Source organism: Colias philodice, chromosome 29 (genome assembly GCF_061535455.1).
Source record: "Colias philodice isolate Cphi_HAF_F1 chromosome 29, ilColPhil1 Martin Lab GWU primary, whole genome shotgun sequence".
NCBI lineage: Eukaryota > Metazoa > Arthropoda > Insecta > Lepidoptera > Pieridae > Colias > Colias philodice.
Genome location: NC_143114.1, coordinates 6,284,014 through 6,309,794, shown reverse-complemented (window position 1 = coordinate 6,309,794; position 25,781 = coordinate 6,284,014). Strand labels below are relative to the sequence as shown.

Here is a 25,781-nt window from a genome sequence, read left to right as displayed (position 1 = left end):
TTTATTTTTTTCGCATTAACACGAATGGACGAGACTTAAAAGCATGTCGATTACTATGTTTATATGAATGAGCAGTTTCGATCGTTTGTAGAGAATTTTGCTATTGTTGCAAACAAATAATGTCGTCAAGTTTTTCAGGAAAAATCATTTTTTTTTAACCTTGACTAAAAACTTGACTCCTTCATTTGTTTGCAACGAACCTATCGGAAAATACCCGATAATTTTGAAGCTCTTATGGTATTATAAGTGATAATTTGATATTTTTATTTTTTTCGCATTAACACGAATGGACGAGACTTAAAAGCATGTCGATTACTATGTTTATATGAATGAGCAGTTTCGATCGTTTGTAGGGAATTTTGCTATTGTTTGTATTCTTAATTCCGTTTAACGTTTAGAAATTAAAGATTTTTAACGGATTTTAAACGCGATTTATTCATCTTATTATTTTCCCCAGTCTCCCCGCGACCACGCTCGCTGCAAAGTGTGCGAAACGTCGGGAAAATAATAAAATGAATAAATCGCGTTTAAAGTCCGTTAAATCTTTAATTTCTTAATGTATAATACTCGCGTAAAATCAAACACTAGTAAATATTGTTTTATGTTGTATTTAGTCATATGTTTAACGTTCTGCCGCGCTTTTTCGTTTGGGGAAAGTTTCCTCGCGCCTCGCGGTAAATGCTTCGCGAGGCGGCTCGCTCTGTGTGGACCCGTTTATTCAGGAATCCCATGCGGTCGTTTAGTGTTGAGTTTTAGGTTTAAGGGTTATTGCACTAGTGGGTATGTTTTGTAACATGTATTTTAATGTTTTCGTTTAAGTACTTATTTAAAGGGTGCTTTTCCACCAATAATGTGCGAGAGTGTGTAGCGACGAATGTGTTTGTAAATAACTTGTTTTGTGCCATCCATACTAATATTATAAATGCGAAAGTAACTCTGTCTGTCTGTCTGTTACTCAATCACGCCTAAACTACTGAACCATTTTGCATGAGGTATGGAAATATTTTGATACCCGAGAAAGGACATAGGCTACTTTTTATTGCAAAATATGTACCACGGGCGAAGCCGGGGCGGACCGCTAGTCTTCTATATATATGTCACGGCTAAAGGTAGGTGAGAACATAAACTTAAGATTAGCCGGCTAAACTTAGGTTTATTTTCGACGAGGTGTTAATGTTAGTTTGTTCTATCTTTAGCCGGCTAAACTTAAGTGTAACCGCAGGCCCGTGGCTAAAAATGTCGGGGTGGGTAGATTTGGTTAGCGCCGGGCCGGTGGAGGGCTTGAGGGGCCCGCACAGTGCCAGAAAACACTCGCCCTGTTCCTTACATGTATTATAGTAACCAAATCTACCCACCCCGACTCAGGGCAGAAAGCTGGTGGCTAGGTTAGGTTAGGTTAGAACTCTTAAGACCCGCACGAGCCGAGCGAGCGCAGCGAGCGTGCTGCGGCAGCAGCCGGCGAAGTGCCAGAAAACACTCGCCCTGTTCCTTACATGTATTATAGTAACCAAATCTACCCACCCCGACATTTTTAGCCACGGGCCTGCGGTTACACTTAAGTTTAGCCGGCTAAAGATAGAACAAACTAACATTAACACCTCGTCGAAAATAAACCTAAGTTTAGCCGGCTAATCTTAAGTTTATGTTCTCACCTACCTTTAGCCGTAACATATATAAAACTCAAAGGTGACTGATTTAGTGATCTATCAACGCACAGCCCAAACCATTGGACGTATCGGGCTGAAATTTGGCATGCAGGTAGGTGTTAGGACGTAGGCATCCGCTAAGAAATGATTTCCCGAAATTCGTGCGGGAACGGGGAAAAACGGGGATGCACGTACAAAGTCGTGGGCGGAAGCTAGTGAAATATAATTCATATTTTATTATCATGAAACTCAAGGTTTGAAAATGTCCCGTTAATTGATAATCAATATCCAACCACGTACTGGAAATGTAGAAGCTATCGTTGTAAATTAAAGACTTTTTAATGGACTTGCTTCAAAAAGTAGCCTTTATTACTCGTTGTTATGAAACCTTTTCGTATAAAGAAAGAAAGAACATTTATTTTTTGAACATATTTGTTGGGGCCATAAACAAAGAAGAAGAAGAAAATATTAGTTTAGCAACTGATTTTAAAAAAAGACGGAGGAGCTCAATTTCGACTGACTCAACTGTATTTTTCCTTTCGATTGGGTGAACCGATTTTAATTTTTTTTTCAGACAGCTGGTACAGAAGCTATCAAATAAAAAGCTGCTTTTTGAAAAGAAGTAGCTACGTCTACTTCTTTTGGTCATATTTATGTCAAAAAAGTTAAATAATAAAACAGTAAAAATATTAATTTACTTTCACTTAATCACAAAGAAACAGTAAAACGACACAAATTATAATGAAAACGACTCGCCAGTCGCCATTTTTCCGCGCCTAATTGAATCTGTCACATTGCATTTTGGCGGGAAGGGACGTCATGTTGTTATATCATGACATCACAGAACATAATGTATCTATGGTTTTATTGGTATGTTCAACCCATTATACAATTTTTGGGTTAACAAGGGTTAAATTGATATTTTTGATTTTAATTTCAATATTGTTAGGATTGCAATGTCAAATGTGTTTCATTATTTTAATAGAAGTTATTTTTTAATGAAGCATGAGTAAACTTTAATACTAGCTACTGTAATATATTTAATACTAGCCGAGTCCCGCGGTTTTATCTGCATTGCTTCGCTCCTTCTCCGTCTTAGCGTGATGATATACCTATTATAGCCTATAGCCACAGCCTTCCTTGATAAATGGGCTATCTAACACCGAAATGGTTATCAAAAATAATTTTACAAATTGGTTCAGTAGTTCCTGCGATTAGCGCGTTCAAACAAACAAACTCTTCAGCTCTATAATCTTAATACTATGTATGGATGTATGGATGTTTGTTACTCTTTCACGTAAAAACTACTGAACCGATTACAATGAAATTTAGCACACATATAGAGGGTAACTTGGATTAACACATAGGATAGGTTTTATCCCGGAAATCCCACGGGAACGGGAACTATGCGGGTTTTCCTTTGAAAACGCGGGCGAAGCCGCGGGCGGAAATCTAGTATTAGTATAGAGGAAAAAAACACGTATGTTTTTTGTATTTTGGTTTCTTGCAATGTGGAAGTTTATAATATAAATTTGTGTAACTACATAAATCTGTCTTCAAACGTAAAACATCCTCACTTTTATTACATCTTTACGACGAGAAGTAAGTGATGGTAGTAAATAAAATTCAGTAAAACACTATCACTAATATTTCACCTTGTTTATGGTATTATGAACTTTTGTAAACAATCTTACGTGTATATAAGAATAGAGTGCATATGGTTACCGTTATTATGGGATAATATATAGGTAAATAACAAAGCTGCAATAATCAAATTATTTAAAAATTCTAACTAAAGGAACACACTTTTAATTTAATAATGAACAAAACAAGAGGGTTTATGTTTTAAAATAAATAACCTACGAAATATAATTGTATGAGTGAACAGCTACCTTCTAGGGAAGCGCGTTCCATCTCAGACCACATCTCAGCTTAACATCAGGCGAGATTGTGGTGAAGCACTGTCCTATTCCCAATAAAAAAAAAATTACACTATAAAATTGGTTAGTTTTTACTACTTCTAGTAGGTATAGTGGTAGGTATGTTTTTTATTTAGGTATATTCATTGATTTTATAATGATATTGAAAATATAAAATATAGGTTAAGGCTTTGTCAGATAGGACGCGTATTTTAGCGCTGCGTAGTAGCGCTACAGCGTCCTGTTTTAACGTCGCGCGAGGCTTCGTCAAACAGAACGCTTTAGCGCGCGTTAGGACACAGCAATTGATATTATTAAAGCTGCATGTTGTTTACATAATTATTACTTACGAACAAAACAAGGTACAGCGATATTAACTCCGGAGTCGGAAGAATTTTTTACTTACCAGTTTCATTAATTTCTTCTCCGATTTGTGCCCACAATTTTGCCTTCATTGATATATCTTTATAGTTTATATGAACTATCCTTCGTATTATATAAGCATGGATATTTTCTAACCAATTCTATCAAATTTTCGGTCATTATGCAGTATTTTATTATTATTTTACGCCTATTAACTCCGACGCTAAAATAAAATTTGTAAAAAAATACAACACCCGACGTTAAAGCGTCCTAACGCCGCGACAGAGCGTTGCGTACTGCTAGCGCCGGCGCTCTGTTTGACGGTATTCTACGATGGTAGTAGAACACATCTTAGCGTCATACCGCGGCGTCAACTTAACGCTCTGACGCGCGCTAAGTACGCGTCCTGTCTGACAAAGCCTTTAGTCTCATGGGAGTGTAATACATACGAGAAAAATCGCTTACTCAATATGCTATATAAACTTAAAGTCTAAGCTTAAAGTATATATACCCCATATAGTGAGCACGGTTTTCAAAAATGTATGAACCTACTCTAGAAATCTTTATTTTTATTCAAATTAAATCTGTTCAAAAATGAGGAAGTTATCTCTACGTGGGCGAAGTCGTCGAAAACAGCTAATAATAAATATTATGTTTGGCAAAGCCTGTATATAAATACAAATAGTTTTGGCATTGTCATATACTTCCGATACATTAGAACATCTGTGTATGAATAAAGCAATCGTAATCTACGAAAAAAAAGATGTTTTATTCTCGAAAAAAAGGTGCACATACTTCATTTAAAACAACTAAATAAAAAATTAAAATGTATCACATTCTTTATATAAAAACAAACATTTAGCTCATAAATGTAAACTGTCACTTCAAATTCTATTTTCAAAAACCTCTCCGTTCGAAATTCAAAACGTTTTCAAGAACCATAGACATTCTAACGGCTCATAGAGTGAATGGAAGCAATCATACATTTGTTTACATTTTCACCGCGTCAGCTTTTAAACGTGAATCTTTCATCTTGGCTAGATTGTTTGTTAACTGTTATGACTTTAATCTATGGTTTTTGTTTATTTTTTTTACTGGACTATACTAGTATCAGGAAATTCTAGTAATCGTACGTATTAATAAAACGCTATGTTGGTTTAAACTTTAAAGATAACCAGAAAACGTTTTTTGTCTGCAATCTACAAATCTTTGCTTTTCAGGCAAATCTGAAATTAAGAAAGAAAGAAAGAAACCATTTATTCCAACACACACAACACACATATAAAATAGCATTGTAAATTATAAATAATAGGTAATAGAAAACATAAATATATGTGTGGTTGCGTGAGCTAAAAAAGGAAGCCACTCAGGATACCTGAGGCATAATACTATTATTATTACACGATAATAATATCTATAATTCGGGGCGATTCTTCAAATAAGATACCATAATACTTGAATGAATACGCTAATATTTTAATAAATAAACTTACACGAAGAAGTAATCTTATACATGTATATAAAAATGAATCGCAAAATGTGTTGGTAAGCGCATAACTCGAGAATTACGGCTGAACCTATTTAGAAAATTTTTTTATTATATTCCTTGAAGTACGAGGATGGTTTTTATGTAGAGAAAGCGTAAATATGTACCACGGGCGAAGCCGGAGCGGACCGCTAGTATGTAATAAAAGTATATAATTAGAATTCTAAAGAATCGATTTCAATGAAAATTTTACTGTAAGTTGAAGGTCACATAGGTAATGTCTCTCTTCTCAAACTTCTCTGTCTCAGAATTATACACATAGATATTGTTTAAAGTTTAGAATTTTCAATTTTTGCTATAATTTCGAATATTCTTAATCAATAAAAAACTGCTGTACCTATTCCTGAATATACTTTTTTTGTTTCCACTCCGATTCAACCCGCGAAAAAGGATTTAATTCACAACTTTCACAAAAATGTTAACTACCATGATTCCCATATAGAAATAGTTACATTTTTTTCATTTTTGTACAGACATTTTTATAAAAAAAAGACGGGTTGCACTGGGGGAAAAAGTGAAAACTTGATTATTAACGTTGAGCATGTTTGATATTTTGGAATGGTACATAATTGGTATCCGTCTTACGCTTTTTCGATCAGGTCACGTGTCCTGACGCGAGTTTAAGATTTTATACCCATTACAGAAAAAGTGCTCAACGCCGCTAAAGAAGTTTTCACTTCAAAAATATGATGTGAAATACCAACTAAAAATAAAAATAAACCGAGATATATTAAAACTGCTATCTCTAGAGATCTCGTGTGATGTTACATAACGTTCACACGTTGCAAAGTCAACTTGAGTGGGAAAATGTTGGAAAACTAAAAAACGGAGAGATTTACGTGCAAAAATCTTGAAACAACTTAAAAATATATGGCTATTTAATTGAGGTTTAAAATCTTTGAGGAATATAAGATAGAAGCCTTTTAAACGTATAATTTGAATTTGAATTTGTAAAAAAGAATTCTTTGAAGAAAACGTAAAAAAATCAATTTATTCTTTAAAATGCATAAATATGGAGGTTATCTTATAAATATACCTAAAGATTTAACCGATACGTGAAAAATCTTGAAGAGCAATAAAAAAACGAAAAATGAAGTTGTACCAAAAAAATCTTTGAGAAAGCTGAAGCTTCATTTGATGTACATCCTGGAGAAAAATTAGAAACAAAATGATAACAGGAAAAAAGGTTCCGCGGTCCTATGGGGACCCTCCTTAATATTTTATTCTTTTAATGCTTAGTGCTTGTTATTATAGCGGCAACGGAAATACATCTTTTGTGAAAATTTCAGCTTTCTAGCTATCGATGTTTATGAGATACAGCCTGGAGACAGACAGACACTAGACAGATGACAACGAAGTCTCAGTAATAGGGTCCCGTTTTACATCCCGTTAGATTGGCACAACATTTTCCCGCCCAAACATTTCAAAACGAAAAATCTTCATATTCTCAACCGCAACTAGTGAATTCATTAAAATATTTAAAAAATACTGCCAGGGCTACCGCGTGCTCTCAAAAGCACTCCGGTTAATTAAAATGCATTTAATTATAAATATGGAGATAAATGGAAGTTAAAAAAGAGATCAAGTGCTTGTGCGTATTTATGTTCTTATTTTTTTATATAATAACTAGCGGTCCGCCCCGGCTTCGCCCGTGGTACCTACATGTTTAAACTATCCTATCTCTCAAGTTGGATCGAACTGCATATGGTGTGCGAATTTTATTATAATCGGTTAAGTGGTTTAGGAGTCCATTGAGGACAAACATTGTGAGACGAGATTTATATATATTAAGATTAATAATATTTATCGCTACTGACTATAGATATAGGCCATCCACACGTCTGCCGAACAACGTGACAAACAACGAACTCATAGGGACAGCACTATACGAAGAAAAGAGATATACTTATTTCCTTCTCGCTTCTCTGTACCTATAGTGCTGTCCCTATGTGTTCGTTGTTTGTCACGTTGTTCGGCAGACGTGTGAATCCATACTAATATTATAAATGCGAAAGTAACTCTGTCTGTCTGTCTATTACTCAATCACGCCTAAACTACTGAACCAATTTGCATGAAATTTGGTATGGAGATATTTTGATACCCGAGAAAGGACATAGGCTACCTTTTATTGCGAAATATGTACCACGGGCGAAGCCGGGGCGGACCTCTAGTGGCCTATAAAACAAAGTTGTGTTAGTTACATTACTAATTATAACACAGTAGGAGATCAGTGGATTTTTAACCGCCTTCAAAAAAAGAGAAAGAGAGGAAAACAAAACAGTCGATGTCCGTTTTCGGCTATTGTCCTCATATTTAACGTTTCCAAAATCCAACGAATAGGGTCTGAACATGATTCATTTTGGACGCTAATTACAATGAAATGTTTGATTCCCACTTATCGCCTAAATTGGTAACTTTAACTATAATATTAAATTAAAATTATTTCTCAACTCCACTCTAACTATAATTAATCTATACTAATATTATAAAGCTGAAGAGTTTGTTTGTATGTTTGTTTGAACGCGCTAATCTCAGGTCTCAACTACTGGTCCGATTTGAAAAATTCTTTCGGTGTTAGATAGCCCATTCATCGAGGAAGGCCGAAGGCTATATATATTCAAGCTAAGACCAAAAGGAAAGGAGCCACGCGGGTGAAACCTCGGAGCGCAGCTAGTACATGATATACATGGTATATTTGCAACTGTCTCCCGCACTACAAATGTCAAGTCACGCGAGGTCAAACCTATCGCGATGGACGATAATATCTTCTACGTCACCTGTATCGTTGAATCAAATTAATTATTACACTCACATAGGTATACATATACTTATTTATATAAGCACAGTTTTATTAAGTTGCCCGGTTTTAATCGTGAATAACAACGTTAAAAAAAGCCGACTTCAAAGACGGATAAGTAAAAAATAAAGATTTGATATTCGGACGGCTAGTCGAAAGAAAGGAAGAGAGATTGAAATTGATATTTTGGTTTTATGGCATTAAAATTATCTAATATCTAATATCTAATATATATTATAAAGGCGAAAGTTTGTATGGATGTATGGATGTATGGATCTATGGATGTTTGTTACTCTTTCACGTAAATACTACTGAACCGATTACAATGAAATTTAGCACACATATAGAGGGTATCTTGGATTAACACATAGGATAGTTTTTATCCCGGAAATCCCACGGGAACGGGAACTATGCGGGTTTTCCTTTGCAAACGCGGGCGAAGCCGCGGGCGGAAATCTAGTAAATTTATAAGGAAGAAAGATATTTGTACCGTTAACATATATAAATACAGTTATTATAACAATAAAATAATTAAGTCGAGTGGACTGGTCGAAGATCTTGCCCTTTTTTGATGGGGGAATTCCACCTTCCTTCCCCCACACAATCCTTTTTAAATTCTTAATCAATTCAATCCTTTCTATATCCCATTTCCTCATGGGCAGTGGTAGTGGTGGTAGCACTTGCTTAGACAGCCCACAATGCCTTGGAAATAACACATTTGTGCAAGCATTTTGCACGACTCATGATGCGAAGCATCAGAGAGTGCTTTACGATCGAAAAATTTTTTTCGCCTCATTTTTGCAGCTATTCTTATTATTATAGCCTTGTTAGTTCACGGAATCAAGATATTTTGCATACTATTGTCGAGATAATTTAATGGAGATTAATCCCATACTTTTTAAAAATTGATTTAGGTACTTCAATAGAATTGGAAAAAAACACCGAAATAGGTCAAAAAATTTTCCTGTCCGTCATGTGTGAAACCTGAAAACACTATAACTTGTGAAAAAATCCATCATTTGAGTTATATTTTTTTTTTAAATATTCTAATCGACGATTGTAGGTCACTGAATGCGAATGATTAATTAATTCAGTGTCGTTTAATTGCAATTAATAAAAAACGAAAACTACAATAAGTTTTTTTTTTTTTATATATTTCATAATTAAATGAGCATTATGAGTCGTGTACTTTTGGATTTTCCAAACTTTTAGTTAAATACATACATATTTTAAGTACCTCTCTATCGAGATATAATGAGCGCTTAAAAACAGCGATACATCGAGTATTTATCTTAAAAACTATTTGATGCTGAAACATTTAAATGCACTTATGAAGTATTTAAACTGCTTTTTATCGATACTTTTGTGGTTTCGATTGCTATTCAACTAAAAAATTGACTAGATTTCCGCCCGCGGCTTCGCCTGCGTTTTCAGAGGAAAACCCGCATAGTGCCCGTTCCCGTGGGATTTCCGGGATAAAACCTATCCTATTTGTTAATCCAAGTTACCCTCTATACGTGTGCTAAATTTCATTGTAATCCGGTTCAGTAGTATTTGCGTGAAGGAGTAACAAACACACACACACACATCCTCACAAACTTTCATATATTAGATATTTTTATTAGATATTAGATATATATTATAAAGGCGAAAGTTTGTATGGATGTATGGATGTATGGATCTATGGATGTTTGTTACTCTTTCACGTAAATACTACTGAACCGATTACAATGAAATTTAGCACACATATAGAGGGTATCTTGGATTAACACATAGGATAGTTTTTATCCCGGAAATCCCACGGGAACGGGAACTATGCGGGTTTTCCTTTGCAAACGCGGGCGAAGCCGCGGGCGGAAATCTAGTAAATTTATAAGGAAGAAAGATATTTGTACCGTTAACATATATAAATACAGTTATTATAACAATAAAATAATTAAGTCGAGTGGACTGGTCGAAGATCTTGCCCTTTTTTGATGGGGGAATTCCACCTTCCTTCCCCCACACAATCCTTTTTAAATTCTTAATCAATTCAATCCTTTCTATATCCCATTTCCTCATGGGCAGTGGTAGTGGTGGTAGCACTTGCTTAGACAGCCCACAATGCCTTGGAAATAACACATTTGTGCAAGCATTTTGCACGACTCATGATGCGAAGCATCAGAGAGTGCTTTACGATCGAAAAATTTTTTTCGCCTCATTTTTGCAGCTATTCTTATTATTATAGCCTTGTTAGTTCACGGAATCAAGATATTTTGCATACTATTGTCGAGATAATTTAATGGAGATTAATCCCATACTTTTTAAAAATTGATTTAGGTACTTCAATAGAATTGGAAAAAAACACCGAAATAGGTCAAAAAATTTTCCTGTCCGTCATGTGTGAAACCTGAAAACACTATAACTTGTGAAAAAATCCATCATTTGAGTTATATTTTTTTTTTAAATATTCTAATCGACGATTGTAGGTCACTGAATGCGAATGATTAATTAATTCAGTGTCGTTTAATTGCAATTAATAAAAAACGAAAACTACAATAAGTTTTTTTTTTTTTTTTATATATTTCATAATTAAATGAGCATTATGAGTCGTGTACTTTTGGATTTTCCAAACTTTTAGTTAAATACATACATATTTTAAGTACCTCTCTATCGAGATATAATGAGCGCTTAAAAACAGCGATACATCGAGTATTTATCTTAAAAACTATTTGATGCTGAAACATTTAAATGCACTTATGAAGTATTTAAACTGCTTTTTATCGATACTTTTGTGGTTTCGATTGCTATTCAACTAAAAAATTGACTAGATTTCCGCCCGCGGCTTCGCCTGCGTTTTCAGAGGAAAACCCGCATAGTGCCCGTTCCCGTGGGATTTCCGGGATAAAACCTATCCTATTTGTTAATCCAAGTTACCCTCTATACGTGTGCTAAATTTCATTGTAATCCGGTTCAGTAGTATTTGCGTGAAGGAGTAACAAACACACACACACACATCCTCACAAACTTTCGCATTTATAATATACCTATCCATACAAATATTATAAATGCGAAAGTAACTCTGTCTGTCTGTCTGTTACTCAATCACGCCTTAACTACTGAACCAATTTGCATGAAATTTGGTATAGACATATTTTGATACCCGAGAAAGGACATAGGCTACTTTTTACCCTGGGACATAGGATAGGTTTTATCCCGGAAATCTACGAGAACGGGAACTATGCGGGTTTTTCTTTGACTGCGCGGGCGATGCCGCGGGTGAAAAGCTAGTATATAATATAATTTATAATATATTAGAAGGAATATTTAAAACTTTTAACAATAAATAATGTTTTATTGTTTAGTCCTAGAATAACTAAATTTGAATGATTTGGCTTAGCCGTTTTATTGAATGGCTATTGGTTTATACTGGAGAAAATATGAGTTGTTATATTTTGTTTCATATACAACTAGCTAGCTAGTGTTTCTATTTTTAATGTTTTATTGGCGAGCACCCGGTATAAGAAACATAATTGATAATTCTTATAGGTAATAGGTATCAGTTATCTGGTACCTAGTGAATTTTTACACGCTTTATATTAGCTTCACCTGTATGTTTGTATGTTTGTAACCGACTTCTTTGGGCGCGATTTTGACCAACTTTAAACGGCCAGATTTCGTTCAAACTTTGTAGATTTATTGAGGACCGATGACAATACACTAATTTGATAAAATAAATAATAGTTAAAAAAAAATAAAAACACGTATTTTATAAAAAACCGAACTAAAAGCGTGTTTTTTAGTTTTTTTAAACTATTATCACAGTATTACCATAATATTGATGTTTTGCATTAAAACAAAACATGTATTATGTGTCGAATAAAACACACAGCGTTGGTGAAGAAAGCTGTCTATGAATCCTATATATCTCTATGAAAAAGGGTCACCTTACCGAATATCGATGGATCTTTCACCTCACTAGCAAGAGCGCGTCCCTAGTATGTCATCTGTCATCGCCAATTTGACATCACCTTTGAAGCGCTGTCATCTGCCTCTGCCGGCATAGCATCTTCATCAGCAAGCAGTAAACTGCAACGCTGTGTGTTTTATTCGACACATAATACATGTTTTGTTTTAATGCAAAACATCAATATTATGTGTCTTTCTAAAACACACAGCGTTGGTGAAGATGTGTTTGATATCTGCTGGTGAAGAAAGACATACAAACGCTATGTTGAAAATAAATTATCTTGTTAATATTGTAATACCTAAGAGTATTAACAACTTAAATTTCATTCCTTTCAGAATGTTAAATGAACCTCTTGTATTGTAAAATAAAGTTATATTTTAAATTCTAAAAACAATACAAGGGGGTTATGTAGCAACAACAAAAATAGTTTTTCTTTCATGTAAGAACTAACCATATATCCTCTAAATTTTAAATTATTCTCCTCAGATAATCATAAGCCAATACTAATGAACTAAGTCTTAGAACCCAAGAACTGATTTATTATTTCTCTGTATCTTTGAAACAAATCAAAGTTCGAATAATAAGATAAAAATAACATTTTAAAAATTATAACTCAAAGGAAGATCAATGTCATCAAGGATAAACAATGGAGCCTCTAAGGCTAAATACTACAGTAAATAACATCTGTATATAAAATAACTATAATACCAATGTTAACACAACTGTACCTTAAGCTTTAAGCATGTTTGTTACACATTGATCATTACAATTAATTAAATAATTAATTAAACAGTTTAAGGTTACCTTAAAGTAAACCAGACTCACTGGCACTGGCTAAATTGACTGATTGACAGTAAAACTTTATAAAGGACTGTATGGTCCTTCCATTGCCTCAACAGGTTGGTGCCCTTACCACCTTCTTGAAACCACTGCTGGACAGGGTTGCTACTGTCTTTAAGATCTGGAAGGAACTTATCTAGCCAGACATAAAGGTTTGTGTTGCAAGCTTAAAGGGTCCGCCCCTCTATAGATAAGAATCAATTATCTACTTTTAAGACTGAAAATCAGTCCTTTGTTACTTGAACCAACCTTTCCACATGGGTCACTGGGCATATTTATGTGTCTGGTTGTCCTCACAACCGACCCCTGATGGATAATATGTTGTTGTATCCGTTTTATATCCAAATTCAGGTCAGGTTATAATCTTATTTTGCTGTGATAACAAACTCTATTTTGAGATGTTCAGAAGTCATGTTCATGTCATGAGCTTCTCGGCCTGACCCCAGTAATAGCATAAGAGCTCCTGAGAGAATAGGGTCAGCTTGCTTATGATAGACCTAGGCTAATTAAAATTAATTAATTTAATTTAATTAGCTAAATAGAATCTCTGTATACTAGATTACATGCATTCTTCTTTTTTGCATTATGAAAGTCACCTCCTGCTTGGAGGATCATATGTTGGCACTGTGGAGGGGCACCACTACCTAACTGCTCTTTCTCCTTTGCTCTACAATGGGCTTTTTCCTCCCCCCCCCCCCTTTTCTGACTGAGCAGTTGGGGGGTAAGGCCATTCACCAATGGTCTGAGTGCTCCTGACTTCTGGGTCAATAACCATATATAACCATAATAGTCAATAACCATAAGCCATCTTTAGGCGCTTGACATCGAGTTGCGGAGAAATGCCCGTATATTATTATTATTTATTATATTAACCATAAGCCACCCTTGGGTGCTATGTATCTGCCCGGGTCCCGGGGTGCGAGGTGCGCTAGTACACTTGGAGGATTATCCTTGGAAGGGAATATTCAGCCTAGGCGTCAGCTCCATCAACGACTGCAGATGTCGCATAATTCGAAGCAGGCTTTGGCAAATATGCCCTGGCACTAAAGCACCTCTTTGGATAGCGGAATGGACCATATCAGGAGCCTCCGAAATATATTTCCTGTTGTACAAGGTAGGAGAAGCCACTCCGGTACAGGTAGATTTCTTGAGAGGCAATCTAAATCAAAAGCCATTTAGGCGTCCTGGAAGCGTGCCAAGAGTTATTCTCAACTTCTCATCTAGGTACAGTTACTCAGTTGTGAGGGCTAAGAGAGTTAGCAACCTTTGTATGTGGGCGACCAAAGTCTGATTGGTTGCTTGGGCTACAGGATGTGCGCCCCTTTCAATCTACTCAGAAGCATTTTTATTGCATACCTATGGTACACTACATATAAGTCAGAAATTCTAAGGCCAAGTCCCCTGCTTCCCTCTCCATTTCTCTGACAGGTAAGTACTGTTCAGATGTCCTACTCAGCCCGCATCCGCGGTATCTGTAGTTAGGAAGTGACAAACTTGTTCTTTTACAAAGACTATGACATTTCTGTGTATGTTGTCTTTTCCACAGCTCGTAAGTCTTGTGTAGCATGTAGAGGGAAAGCCTTTCTCTCTTGGTCTGCTGTGCGCGAAACTCTAGAGAAATACCTGGAGGCGACAACTGTACAGTCCTCTCAGTGTTAGATGTCTAGAACTGTCTGCAACTCTTATTTAGTGCAAGACATGGTCCTCTTAATGACTACCACAGTATGCTCTATCTTTGAAGCTTTTGGGACTAGCAATAACACAGACATTTCTATACTATCACACATGAGGCACAAGTATCCAGGTTTACAATGTACATTTTGTAATTGATGTGCCAAACCTGTTTTCCCAAAATCTCTATGGTCTCCGGGACCTGTAAAGTTAATTGGAACAATCCTTGTAGACAAAAAGATAATTGTCTAACTAGAAGGCTGTGGCTCATTCTGTGGCTTTACTAAAATCTCCATGGTCTCCGAGACCTGTGAAGTTAAATTATTAGAATAATCCTGATAGTCTTACTAAATCAGAGGGCTGTGGCCCTTTTTGTGATTGGAGTGCCAATCAAGCTTTACCAATATCTCCATGGTCTTCGCGACCTGTGAAGTTGAATTGGAATAGTTCTGCCCATCAGGCTTTACCAAAACCTCCATGGTCTCCGCGACCTGTGAAGTTAAATTGGATTAGTCATGGTAGACCCAAAAGATAATTGTCCAACTAAACCAGAAGGCAATGGACTTTATGTGGCTGTAGTGCCAATCAAGCTTTTCCAAAATCCTCACAGTCTACAAGACCTGTGAAGTTAATTTTGTAACGGTCTCAATAGACCAAACTTAATAGCTTAAATAAAACAGAAAGAGGGCACCTCTAGCTTGTAGGGTCTCCGCGACCATTTGAAATGGCTGCAATATGCAGGCAGAAAATAGGCCAATGATGCCTGATTGTACAAGCCAATCCTGGCCTTGGAAGAATCTCATTACTGTTACCAATGATGTCTAATTTTACAAGCCAATCCTGGCTTTGTAAAAATTTAATTACCGTTATAACCTGTGATATGTATCAAAATTACCTGGTTAATACCTAGGTGTTTAGGTGTCTCAGATTGAATATCAACCTGGCGGAGCCATCAGCTCTTATTGCTAGAAGCATATCTGAATGTAAGTATGGCATATATTTTTCTGTGACTTTCTGGACACTCAGTTCTTTCAGCATAACCATACTAAGCTAATCATGGCTAAGGACGCCTAGTACATATTTTCAGTACATATTTTTGTAGAAGATACAAATAAAAAATACAAAGATTTTGGTTACTTTACTGTTGATATTATAAAAATTTTATCACGCCTGAGTGTTAATTTTAAGGCAAGCTCTTTCACTTAAGTAAGATAGGAACTAGATAAACATCATTATCATCGGTAACCTAATAAGCAAGAATGATATCATTCAACTGTTCGGGGATATGGTAAATATGGGTCTTTGATGATGATAACGTATATAAACATATCTACATCTCCTAATATGCAATGTCTATTTCTTATGATTTTTCAATACTTATTCAAATAAGTACCCATAGAATCAAAGCTTATTCTGGTATCAATTGACTATGAAAACACGCTCTTTATGTTAAGAATTATTTACCATAAACTAGGTAATCTCAACTTGTAGTAATCAGTACCTCATACTGAAAATTGTGTGAGACCATTGTTCACCTTATACATTCTATATCATATCTTAAGTAATGTAAAATCTATATGTGACATGTTTGATACATGATAGATATGTAAATTATATTATAATAGTTAATTAACAATTTCTTCTCTTTAGAATATTGTGATAGACAGGTTTTGTACCTATCTAAAATATAAGTACCTCTTAATTGTTTTGAACTAATTGTGTAGTAGTGGGCACTAAGTAGTAGGTACTCACTTTTGTTGAGGTAGTTACAATTGAATGGTCAAAGTGATTGAGATACCTCACTACCTGCTGCTGGGGCTTGTTAGTCATAGGGGATCACGGTCGATTCCATAAACTTAAGTACCTTCTACCTAGGTAGCCTAACGATATCTCACAATTCTGGTTAAAAGCAATACTTGACACAGTAACCAATGTGCCTGTGTATGATAAATAAACCCGATGATAATATAGCGATCTCACTATAGGCATGCATTGTGTTTTATTATTAATTACCTACATCTAAATATTGATGTATTTGTGTCAAAAACTGTGAAAATATGTATGCCACGTGTTGCATGGAATTCTATGCACGAGTCCGGACATGTTATGACAAGTCTGATTGTACTTACGGAATTTCTCGTCTCCCGGTCTCTTGGGCAGTGACGAACCATTGCTTCTCTCGTCCTCCGAGGACGAAAAAGAGTTCCCGCCACTATTATACATACCAAAGCACCGGTTTTCGAATTTTCTTCCGACAACGTGGTCTTTTGTGTTTCATATTGGAACTAATTCCGTTCCTAAACCAATTACTACTAAAATTTAACGCTTTATGTGTTTTATTCAGGTAAAAGTAACTTAATCTGATCACTTTTACTAGAGATAAATACTAATTATATTCTGCGCGATGTTATTGCGCACGAATTCATAAACGCTATGCCGGCAGAGGCAGATGACAGCGCTTCAAAGGTGATGTCAAATTGGCGATGACAGATGACATACTAGGGACGCGCTCTTGCTAGTGAGGTGAAAGATCCATCGATATTCGGTAAGGTGACCCTTTTTCATAGAGATATATAGGATTCATAGACAGCTTTCTTCACCAACGCTGTGTGTTTTAGAAAGACACATAATATTGTAATACTGTGCTATTATTATTGAAATGAAACTTCTTTAGGCGCGTACTAGAGAGTAAAATTTTAGCCCTTGAATGATTAACAAACATTCACAAATTTTATTTTAAAACCATAATCTTATTAAAACTCATTACATTATAGTTTAAAAATGTTATCCAAGGTTATCCAAGTTAGATCTTTAAAAGATCTCTTTCGATAAAATACGGTCGATTTTTCTAACTTTACCCTAATAGGCCGAGAGGCGAGAGCTCAATGTAAATAATTAATGTAGGTTTTAATTTTTAATTTTATAAATTGGTAACGTATAAATCTATACTAATATTATAAAGCTGAAGAGTTTGTTTGTTTGTTTGTATTAAAAGCGCTCTCTAAGGAACAACTGGTTCGATTTGAAAAATTATTTCGGTGTTAGATAGCCCATTCATCGAGGAAGGCTAATAGGCTATATATCATCTCGCTAACCAACAGGAGCGAAGCACTGCGGGTAAAACCGCGGAGCACAACTAATGTGTGGTTAGTGTAATATAAAACATCGATGCATACATTTGCGTTACATTATTTTCTCCTTTACTCTTTTTCGACATACACAAATACATAAACTAACAGATTAAAACTCAATTGCAATGTACCTAGTTTCCAAATCCCGTCTTCAGCAGAACTGTTTATTTTCAGACGAATGTTTTTAAAGTTTTACTCACGATGCGAAGAAATAGGACATGTTACGTTCGCTTATTTTTAACCGACTTCAAAAAAGGAGGATATTCTTTGTTATTTCTTTAACTAGCAGCCCCGGCTTCGCCTGTGGTACATGTTTAGGGTATTCCACCGTCAGAGTCATACGCAATGAATATTTTAGTTTTGCATACGCAACAAAACAGCGTAAAAAGCTTATTTGATTTTTCTGAAACTATGTCTACATCCCTGGCTTCGCGAAGCTGATTCGTATACTTCTCATATACCTACTGCTCTGTTTATAGGGGCATTGTGTCCCTGAAAACATAATCTGAAACGTAATTTATAGCATATAGCACTCAGGAATAAACACATCAACCGCGGTGATTCGGAAATTGGTCCAGTAGTTCCTGAGATCAGTGTGTTGAAACGAACAAACTCTTTAGCTTAATATTAATGTTTTCGAAGTAAGTACCTATAGAATATTTTCAGATAGGAAATATGTACTCTATTTTATTCCCTCTTAAAATATTAGATAAATAATTCACGAGGTAATTGGTCAGTTTTATGAGTGAAAGAAATATTCAAATGCTTCCTATTTAATATTAGCTGCGCTTCGCGGTTTCACCCGCGTGGCTCCGCTCCTGTTAGTCTTAGCGTGATGATATTAGCCTATAGCCTTCCTCGATAAATGGGCTATCTAACACCGAAAGAATTTTTGCAATCGGACCAGTAATTCCTGAGATTAGCGCGTTCAAACAAACAAACTCTTCAACTTTAAAATATTAGTATAGATATTTAGGACAGTCTACGAATAACTATAACAATGAAAGTGATGTATATGTCGTAAAACTGAGGAAACACCGCAAATTTGAGTGTAAAATGCACATAAAAGATATTAATGTTTGAATTTGTTTATGGCGCTGTATGCCAAGAAATCTTACTTTTAGGATTTCCTTAAAATAAAATCTATACTTATATTATATAGCTGAAGAGTTTGTTCGTTTCACGCGCTTATCCCAGGAACTACTGGTCCAATTTGAATAATTATTTCGGTGTTAGATAGCGCATTTATCGAGGAAGGCTATAGAGTATAGGCTATAATTATATCATCACGCTAATACCAACAGAAGTTGTGGGTAAAACCAACGTGGGTAAAAGCTGCTTAGAAGCCGTGATACAGTTTCGCTTTGGTTTCGCTTTTTTGGAAAGAAATGCCTAATTTACAGATACCTAGTCCCTCCCTAGTCCATTGAAATGGTACATTTTTAAAGCCAGATAAAAATAGATATATTTAAGATAGATATAGACCATATAGTTATATTAATATTATATTATTTGTTTAGAAGTTTAAATCTAAGTTTGTGTGTATTGTCCTATGGCCGCCATCTTGGAAAAAGGGGTTTAACCATAGATAAAATTAAATAGGTATTAATTAGGTAGTTGCTTTCGTTAGAAGCAATACCTACTAGAGAAAATTGGACATTATTTGTAACAAATTGAATTATCTACAGATTTAATGAATAAGAATTATTATTGAAGCAGATTTTTATCAGTCTATGCTGATTAACTTACAAACTATAAAAATATGTGTTACTATAGTTTCTTATTCGCTCATTTTGTTATTCCACATACAGTAGTACAAAAATAAAGAGATGAAAATAATCAAAGAGAAGCGGATACAATACAATAAACAGTCGTGCTAATTCAATTGGTCATCGATTCCCGACAAAATTGGCGTGACGCCATCTTTTTGTATGAAACTTTTAATACAGTTTTTACGCTTCGTTTTTCATTCAAAGATGTGATAGCTGTTTACTTTGATCATAAACAGTTGTTGTTATTGATAGAAGGCTGTTGATATTGTTTTTTCTACATTTTTTTAAATTATATAAATTTGAACTGTATATTTGATTGTTTTGTTTATGTTTAGGTTTCAAATGAAATAATAGTTAGTATTTAATGCTATAATTAATATTCACAAAAAAGTGTGTGCCGAGCACACGTGTCAGAAGTGAAACTTCTTTGGCAAGATTCAAGATTCGCTTTACTTCATGACGTGACGGTATTGCATTGACGCGACCTTGAAATTTTATTCTCAACGCGCCTAAAGAAGTTTCAGTTCAAAAACTTATTTTCTATTTTAAAGTGTTTTTAAAATACTAAATACAGCCGTAATTATGATTTTACCCTCATAAAAAAACAATATGATCTAATATAAAATATCTCTTGTTTCAGATTCAATTTCGACGAATAGAACTTCAATCTATAGCAACCATAAAACGTCATCTGTCATTGCAATGTCAAAATGGGCACAGATTAAACAGTGCCACAGATCCAAGTGCAAACACACCATAGACTAAAATGTTATAGTGTTAGTGATGTGCTAAAGTTAAGTTTCTATAATGGCAACGCCCCCGGAGTCTCCTGTGGAGGAACACGCGTATGAGTTGGAACCGAACCGAGCGCCGAAACCGATACCTGTGGCTTTGGAAGAATTGTGTAGGCAAACTAAGTTTTCTAAACAGGAAATTCGAGTCATGTACAGAGGATTTAAAACGGTGAGTGAACATTTGAATTTGTATTATACAGGGTGTCCCACTTTCGGTATACTAAGCGCAAAGGGACTTGTAGTTTTGCATACGCTGAGTACGTAAAAAATAATTATAAAATTCCAGACGCATTTTTTTTTTAAATAGAGGAATTCTTAAAATTCCATGTGTACACCCCCAACAAGCAAACCGCCCAACTTTGCCACCCGCATGTGAGCTATCGTTTAAGATTATGTTTTCATAGACAAAATACTCACATTAGCGAAGCGGTATATGCCGGCTGCGCGAAGTTAGAGACGAATATATGGATTTTAAGGAAAAATTTAGCAAAAAATTTTTCGCGTAATTTTGTTATTTAAGTATTTTTTATGTGATCAGTGTATGCAAAACTACAAGTCCCTTCGCGCTTAGTATACCGAAAGCGGGACACCCTGTATAGTAGTGCAGTAGTATAAGTTGCAAACTTTGTGCCATCTAACGTGTACTATTATGAGAGACGTGTAATTTTATAAGATTAGCTAGTAAAAAATCTTATTTCGTTACACCGAGGCTAATTAACAATTTTTATCTTTTATTCATCGGAACTGACTAATCACAACACAGTATAAAACAAAGTCGTTTTCTCTATCCCTATGTATGCTTAAATCTTTAAAATTACGCAACGGATTTTGATGAGAGTGATTCAAGAGGAAGGTTTTAATATATATAATTTATTAGGTTTTAGACAAAGCGGCCGAAGCCGCGGGCAGAAAGCTAGTACAGTAGTACATTATAAATTACGTAGGTATACAAATAGTATTTTAGCATAACAGTCGCAACAGAAAGGTCGCTTAACAGATAATAATTATCAGTTATAGTAGGGGAGGCCAGGATGCTAAATGTGGATTTACTCGAGCGTCACGGGAACCTATTAGAATTGGTAGATTAGACCATAGCGAGAAAAAAAGGTCCTATAATGTTTTCACTTTTAGCGGTGGGGAAGGGTTTTTTGATTTTTTTTAATTTAAAAAAGAAAAAAATTGGCTTGGAAATACTCAAGCGCGTTAGATATTGATATTTTGCATGCTCCAGGACGTCACTGAAAAAAAGTATACGTTAATCTGACGATTTAAGTGGCGATTTAATCGCTATGAAGAAAGGGTAAAAAATTAAAGTAATATTATTCGAGCGCGTCAGATTAATATATGGGGGGGTTAATTACAATATAAGAAGTCCCCATTTCGCTAATCTGACGATTCGAGCTCAACCTTAGGGAATTATGGATTATTCAAATTTTCCAGCGGGGCGCCTGAGCGCACCCACCAACCATAACTGCTCATATTGACTAGAGGTACTAATGAATAGCTAAGGTACCGTCCCTTATAGTAATCTGACGCGCTCGAGTAAATCCCAAAATCCCCCTCTTGGCCTCCCCTACTATTATGAACATGGAGTAGGTATAATCATAACATTAGTTCCGATGCTGTTTCCCTCTCAGCCTTTCCATGCTCCATTTATAAGCGATTATTTTGCTGAGATAAAATAAAATAATGCATAGACTCAGGAATAATGTAGCTATTGCTGCTTGTATATCTATATATATAAAAATGTAACCCGTTTCGCGTTGTCACGGCATCACGTGTGAACAGTGAACGGCTGAACCGATTTCGATAATTCTTTTTTTATTATATTCCTTGAAGTACGAGGATGTTTCTTATGTAGAGAAAACGCAAATATGTACCACGGGCGAAGCCGGGGCGGACCGCTAGTTAGAAATAAAATAAACTAAAATATTAGTTAAAAAAATTGAATTATGTGTGTTAACTATATATTGTGTATTACGGCTTCATAAACTCCTTCATTTTATTAAGATATCTGAATCCAATATCAAATACGCCAATCATACTCCATACAGAATTGCTGTACTTGTCTACTTCAAGTATTAGTCTATGGACTATGGTTAGTAACATGTTAATCAAAATTGTATCCGAATACACTCAAAATGTAGGTCATATCAGTCTAGGACCATAACTTGGAGTTAAAAGAAAGTAGCTAGCAGTCTAAATTCGATTATAGTTTTCTTATTAAACGTTTCATAGATAACAAGGTACAGATACAAAATGCCAATACGTGACACACTGCGTATTAACTACACAGATAATCAATCCATAAACTCAGCTGTAGGTATGCAAAATAAATGATTACGTAACAAATTGAAAACATCAAATGAAAGTGTTAATTTCAAGCCCACTCGAACCTTGAATAACTCAACGACGCTGCATAAATAGCGAATTCAAAACCTTGTTTATTATAAATGCAATTTTAAAGTTCGCAATGAAGCCGTTGAAAAGCGAACAGCTGAAAATGGCGGGAACGTTTGAAAGGTCGCGGTGTGAGGTAATGGCGGGCTTTTTTGTTTTTTTTCTCACAGGTACCGCGAAAAAGTAACCGGCCATTCTGTGTAAAAAGTTTTCACGTTTAAATGGTAAATGTGTTGTTGAAATGGAAGAAATTATTTTTAACAGCTGCTGTGTTAGTGCTTTGTTGTGTTTTACACGAGTATGATACAATCTGATGAATGAATTTATTAATTACATGCATAATAGTATTTTGTTTGGAAAATTATTGAGATTAGTTAAAATATGTTGTACTGGTTTGATTAAGATAATAACTGTTAACGATTTAAAAAATAACTTACAATGAAAAGAACCGAGTGAACAGAAAGGGGGAATAGAGGATGTTATTGACGCGATAACAAATTAATATACAGAAAAATAATTGAAGTAACGTAATCCTCAACTAGCTCTCGGACTATTAGGGTAAATGTACTTAAACACGCCCAGGTGTTTTATCAAGATTGTAGCCAGCAATAATTTCCAACATTACCTTGCTTGTTTTAGAATTTTAACACGATTTTTAAAAAGAAAATTGCGAACCTGCGGCCAAAGGAAGCATTTCTGTAGCTTATGTGTTAATCTCGTTCTCGTACATGATATGCTACACCCCTGCCAAGTAAATTCGTTCCGTGGGTTCCGTGTGAAAGAGTGACAAACATACATCTTTCCTCAAAAACTTTCGCATTTATAATATTAACAGGACAGATTAGGTATACTAATATTATAAAGCTGAAGAGTTTGTTAGTATGAACGCGCTAATCTCAGGAACTACTGGGCCGATTTGAAAAATTATTTCGGTGCTAAATTATTAGCCCATTTATCGAGGAAATAAACTTGTTCCTTCTGTTTGTAAAATATAAATTACTACGCCATAATCCAAGGGCTCACAATAATATTTACACATTGGTAATTCGAAGCTATGTGTAATATTTGTGTTACAATGTTGCCACTTTTCGGGAAGTGTTTACCAAAATATTATTTTATCGAAGTTTGGTGTATTTTGTACTAGAGGCACAGATTAGAGAATAGTTACTTCGTAACTAGAGGTCCGCCCCGGCTTCGCCCGTGGTACATATTTCGCAATAAAAGGTAGCCTATGTCCTTTCTCGGGCATCAAAATATCTCCATACCAAATTTCATGCAAATTGGTTCAGTAGTTAAGGCGTGATTGAGCAACAGACAGACAGACAGAGTTACTTTCGCATTTATAATATTAGTATGGATTTCATATATGACGGAAGAAGGGGCCCAAAGGCTATTTTTAAAAGAGTGACGTCAGCAATTCCGACGTCACCATCATCAGAGCAGGCGCTCATACTCGAAGTAGAACGCCCGTGGGTATTTTTACTGCCTTTTTAATCTACGTCGAAATTATAGAGAGAGCTCCGTACGCTCTGACAGCCGGCGAGTGAATGTTCTCTGTGCCGTCGGGCGCTCGTATTTAAAGCGAACCATGACTCACAAGAATTAGTTTGAGTGTTGCCACTCGAATTTTTACAATGAATTTTCATCAGTTTTAACAAACATTAATTATTTCGTTAATTTAATTGTTTCATTAGTGGTTGATTCATTAATCAACCACTTATTTAAAAAGATCAAAGTAAACTTTAGCTAGTTATAATTATTTAGTAGTTTGAGGGTAGTCGTTTATCGTCGTTGCGCCGACACGGCCATACTGACAGGCGGTGCGCGCTCTGCACCAGCCTCGTTGTAAATGTCTGTAACAATGCCAAGCAGGTCACCAATGCGCTGGACCGACCAAGTGAAATCTGCTATAGGAATTTGTGTATCAGACTGCACCAGACAGTCTAGTAACAGGTTCTCGGAGAGTCTCGAAGGTTCTCGTAGATTTCTCGGAGGTTCTCGAAGGTTCTCGTAGATTTTAAGTCTAACACGGCCATATTGACAATCGTACGTCCTCGTACGCCTTTTCTCGTATTACAACACTACGGTAGATCATCTCAGGATTTCAAAAACACACTGCCTCGGCCACACTGACCTTTCAGAATACTGAACACTCCACATGACAGAGACAGTCCGTTCGCGTATCATGTGATCAACACCTACTCATTTGTGATATAGGCAGATTCTCGAAGGTTCTCGTAGATTTCTCGGAGGTTCTCGTAGATTTATGCTTATCACAAAGAGAGGCGCAGCTCAGATAACACACACAATTCCTTCGATGAACTACACTCCCGTTATAATAATCCACGTAACAAACTTTTACTTTACACAACGCACGAAAAAACACAAACGCCAGTATGCCGTTACAAAACTACGTAAACGTTTAACATTTAAAAAGAGTGAGCTTGAATTCTATCCCACTTCTGATGACGGAAGAAGGGCCCAAAGGCTATTTTTAAAAAGAGTGACGTCAGCAATTCCGACGGCACCATCATCAGAGCAGGCGCTCATACTCGAAGTAGAACGCCCGTGGGTATTTTTACTGCCTTTTTAATCTACGTCGAAATTATAGAGAGAGCTCCGTACGCTCTGACAGCCGGCGAGTGAATGTTCTCTGTGCCGTCGGGCGCTCGTATTTAAAGCGAACCATGACTCACAAGAATTAGTTTGAGTGTTGCCACTCGAATTTTTACAATGAATTTTCATCAGTTTTAACAAACATTAATTATTTCGTTAATTTAATTGTTTCATTAGTGGTTGATTCATTAATCAACCACTTATTTAAAAAGATCAAAGTAAACTTTAGCTAGTTATAATTATTTAGTAGTTTGAGGGTAGTCGTTTATCGTCGTTGCGCCGACATATACAATTATGAATGCCCTCATTGATATTTTTCTTCTATATAATAGCTACA

At 35.5% G+C, this 25,781-nt stretch overlaps 1 protein-coding gene across 2 annotated transcripts in view; it reads left to right on the top strand.

The window, feature by feature from the left end:
- LOC149476038 (A-type potassium channel modulatory protein KCNIP1) overlaps positions 1-25,781 on the top strand; it is a 62,448-nt gene that overhangs the window by 19,892 nt on the left and 16,775 nt on the right. For both annotated transcript variants that reach the window (XM_089713086.1, XM_089713087.1), the window contains exon 2: positions 20,275-20,597. In XM_089713086.1, coding sequence (XP_089569212.1) covers positions 20,442-20,597 — 156 coding nt within the window. In that variant the 5' untranslated portion in view covers positions 20,275-20,441. The remainder of the gene's footprint in view (positions 1-20,274; positions 20,598-25,781) is intronic.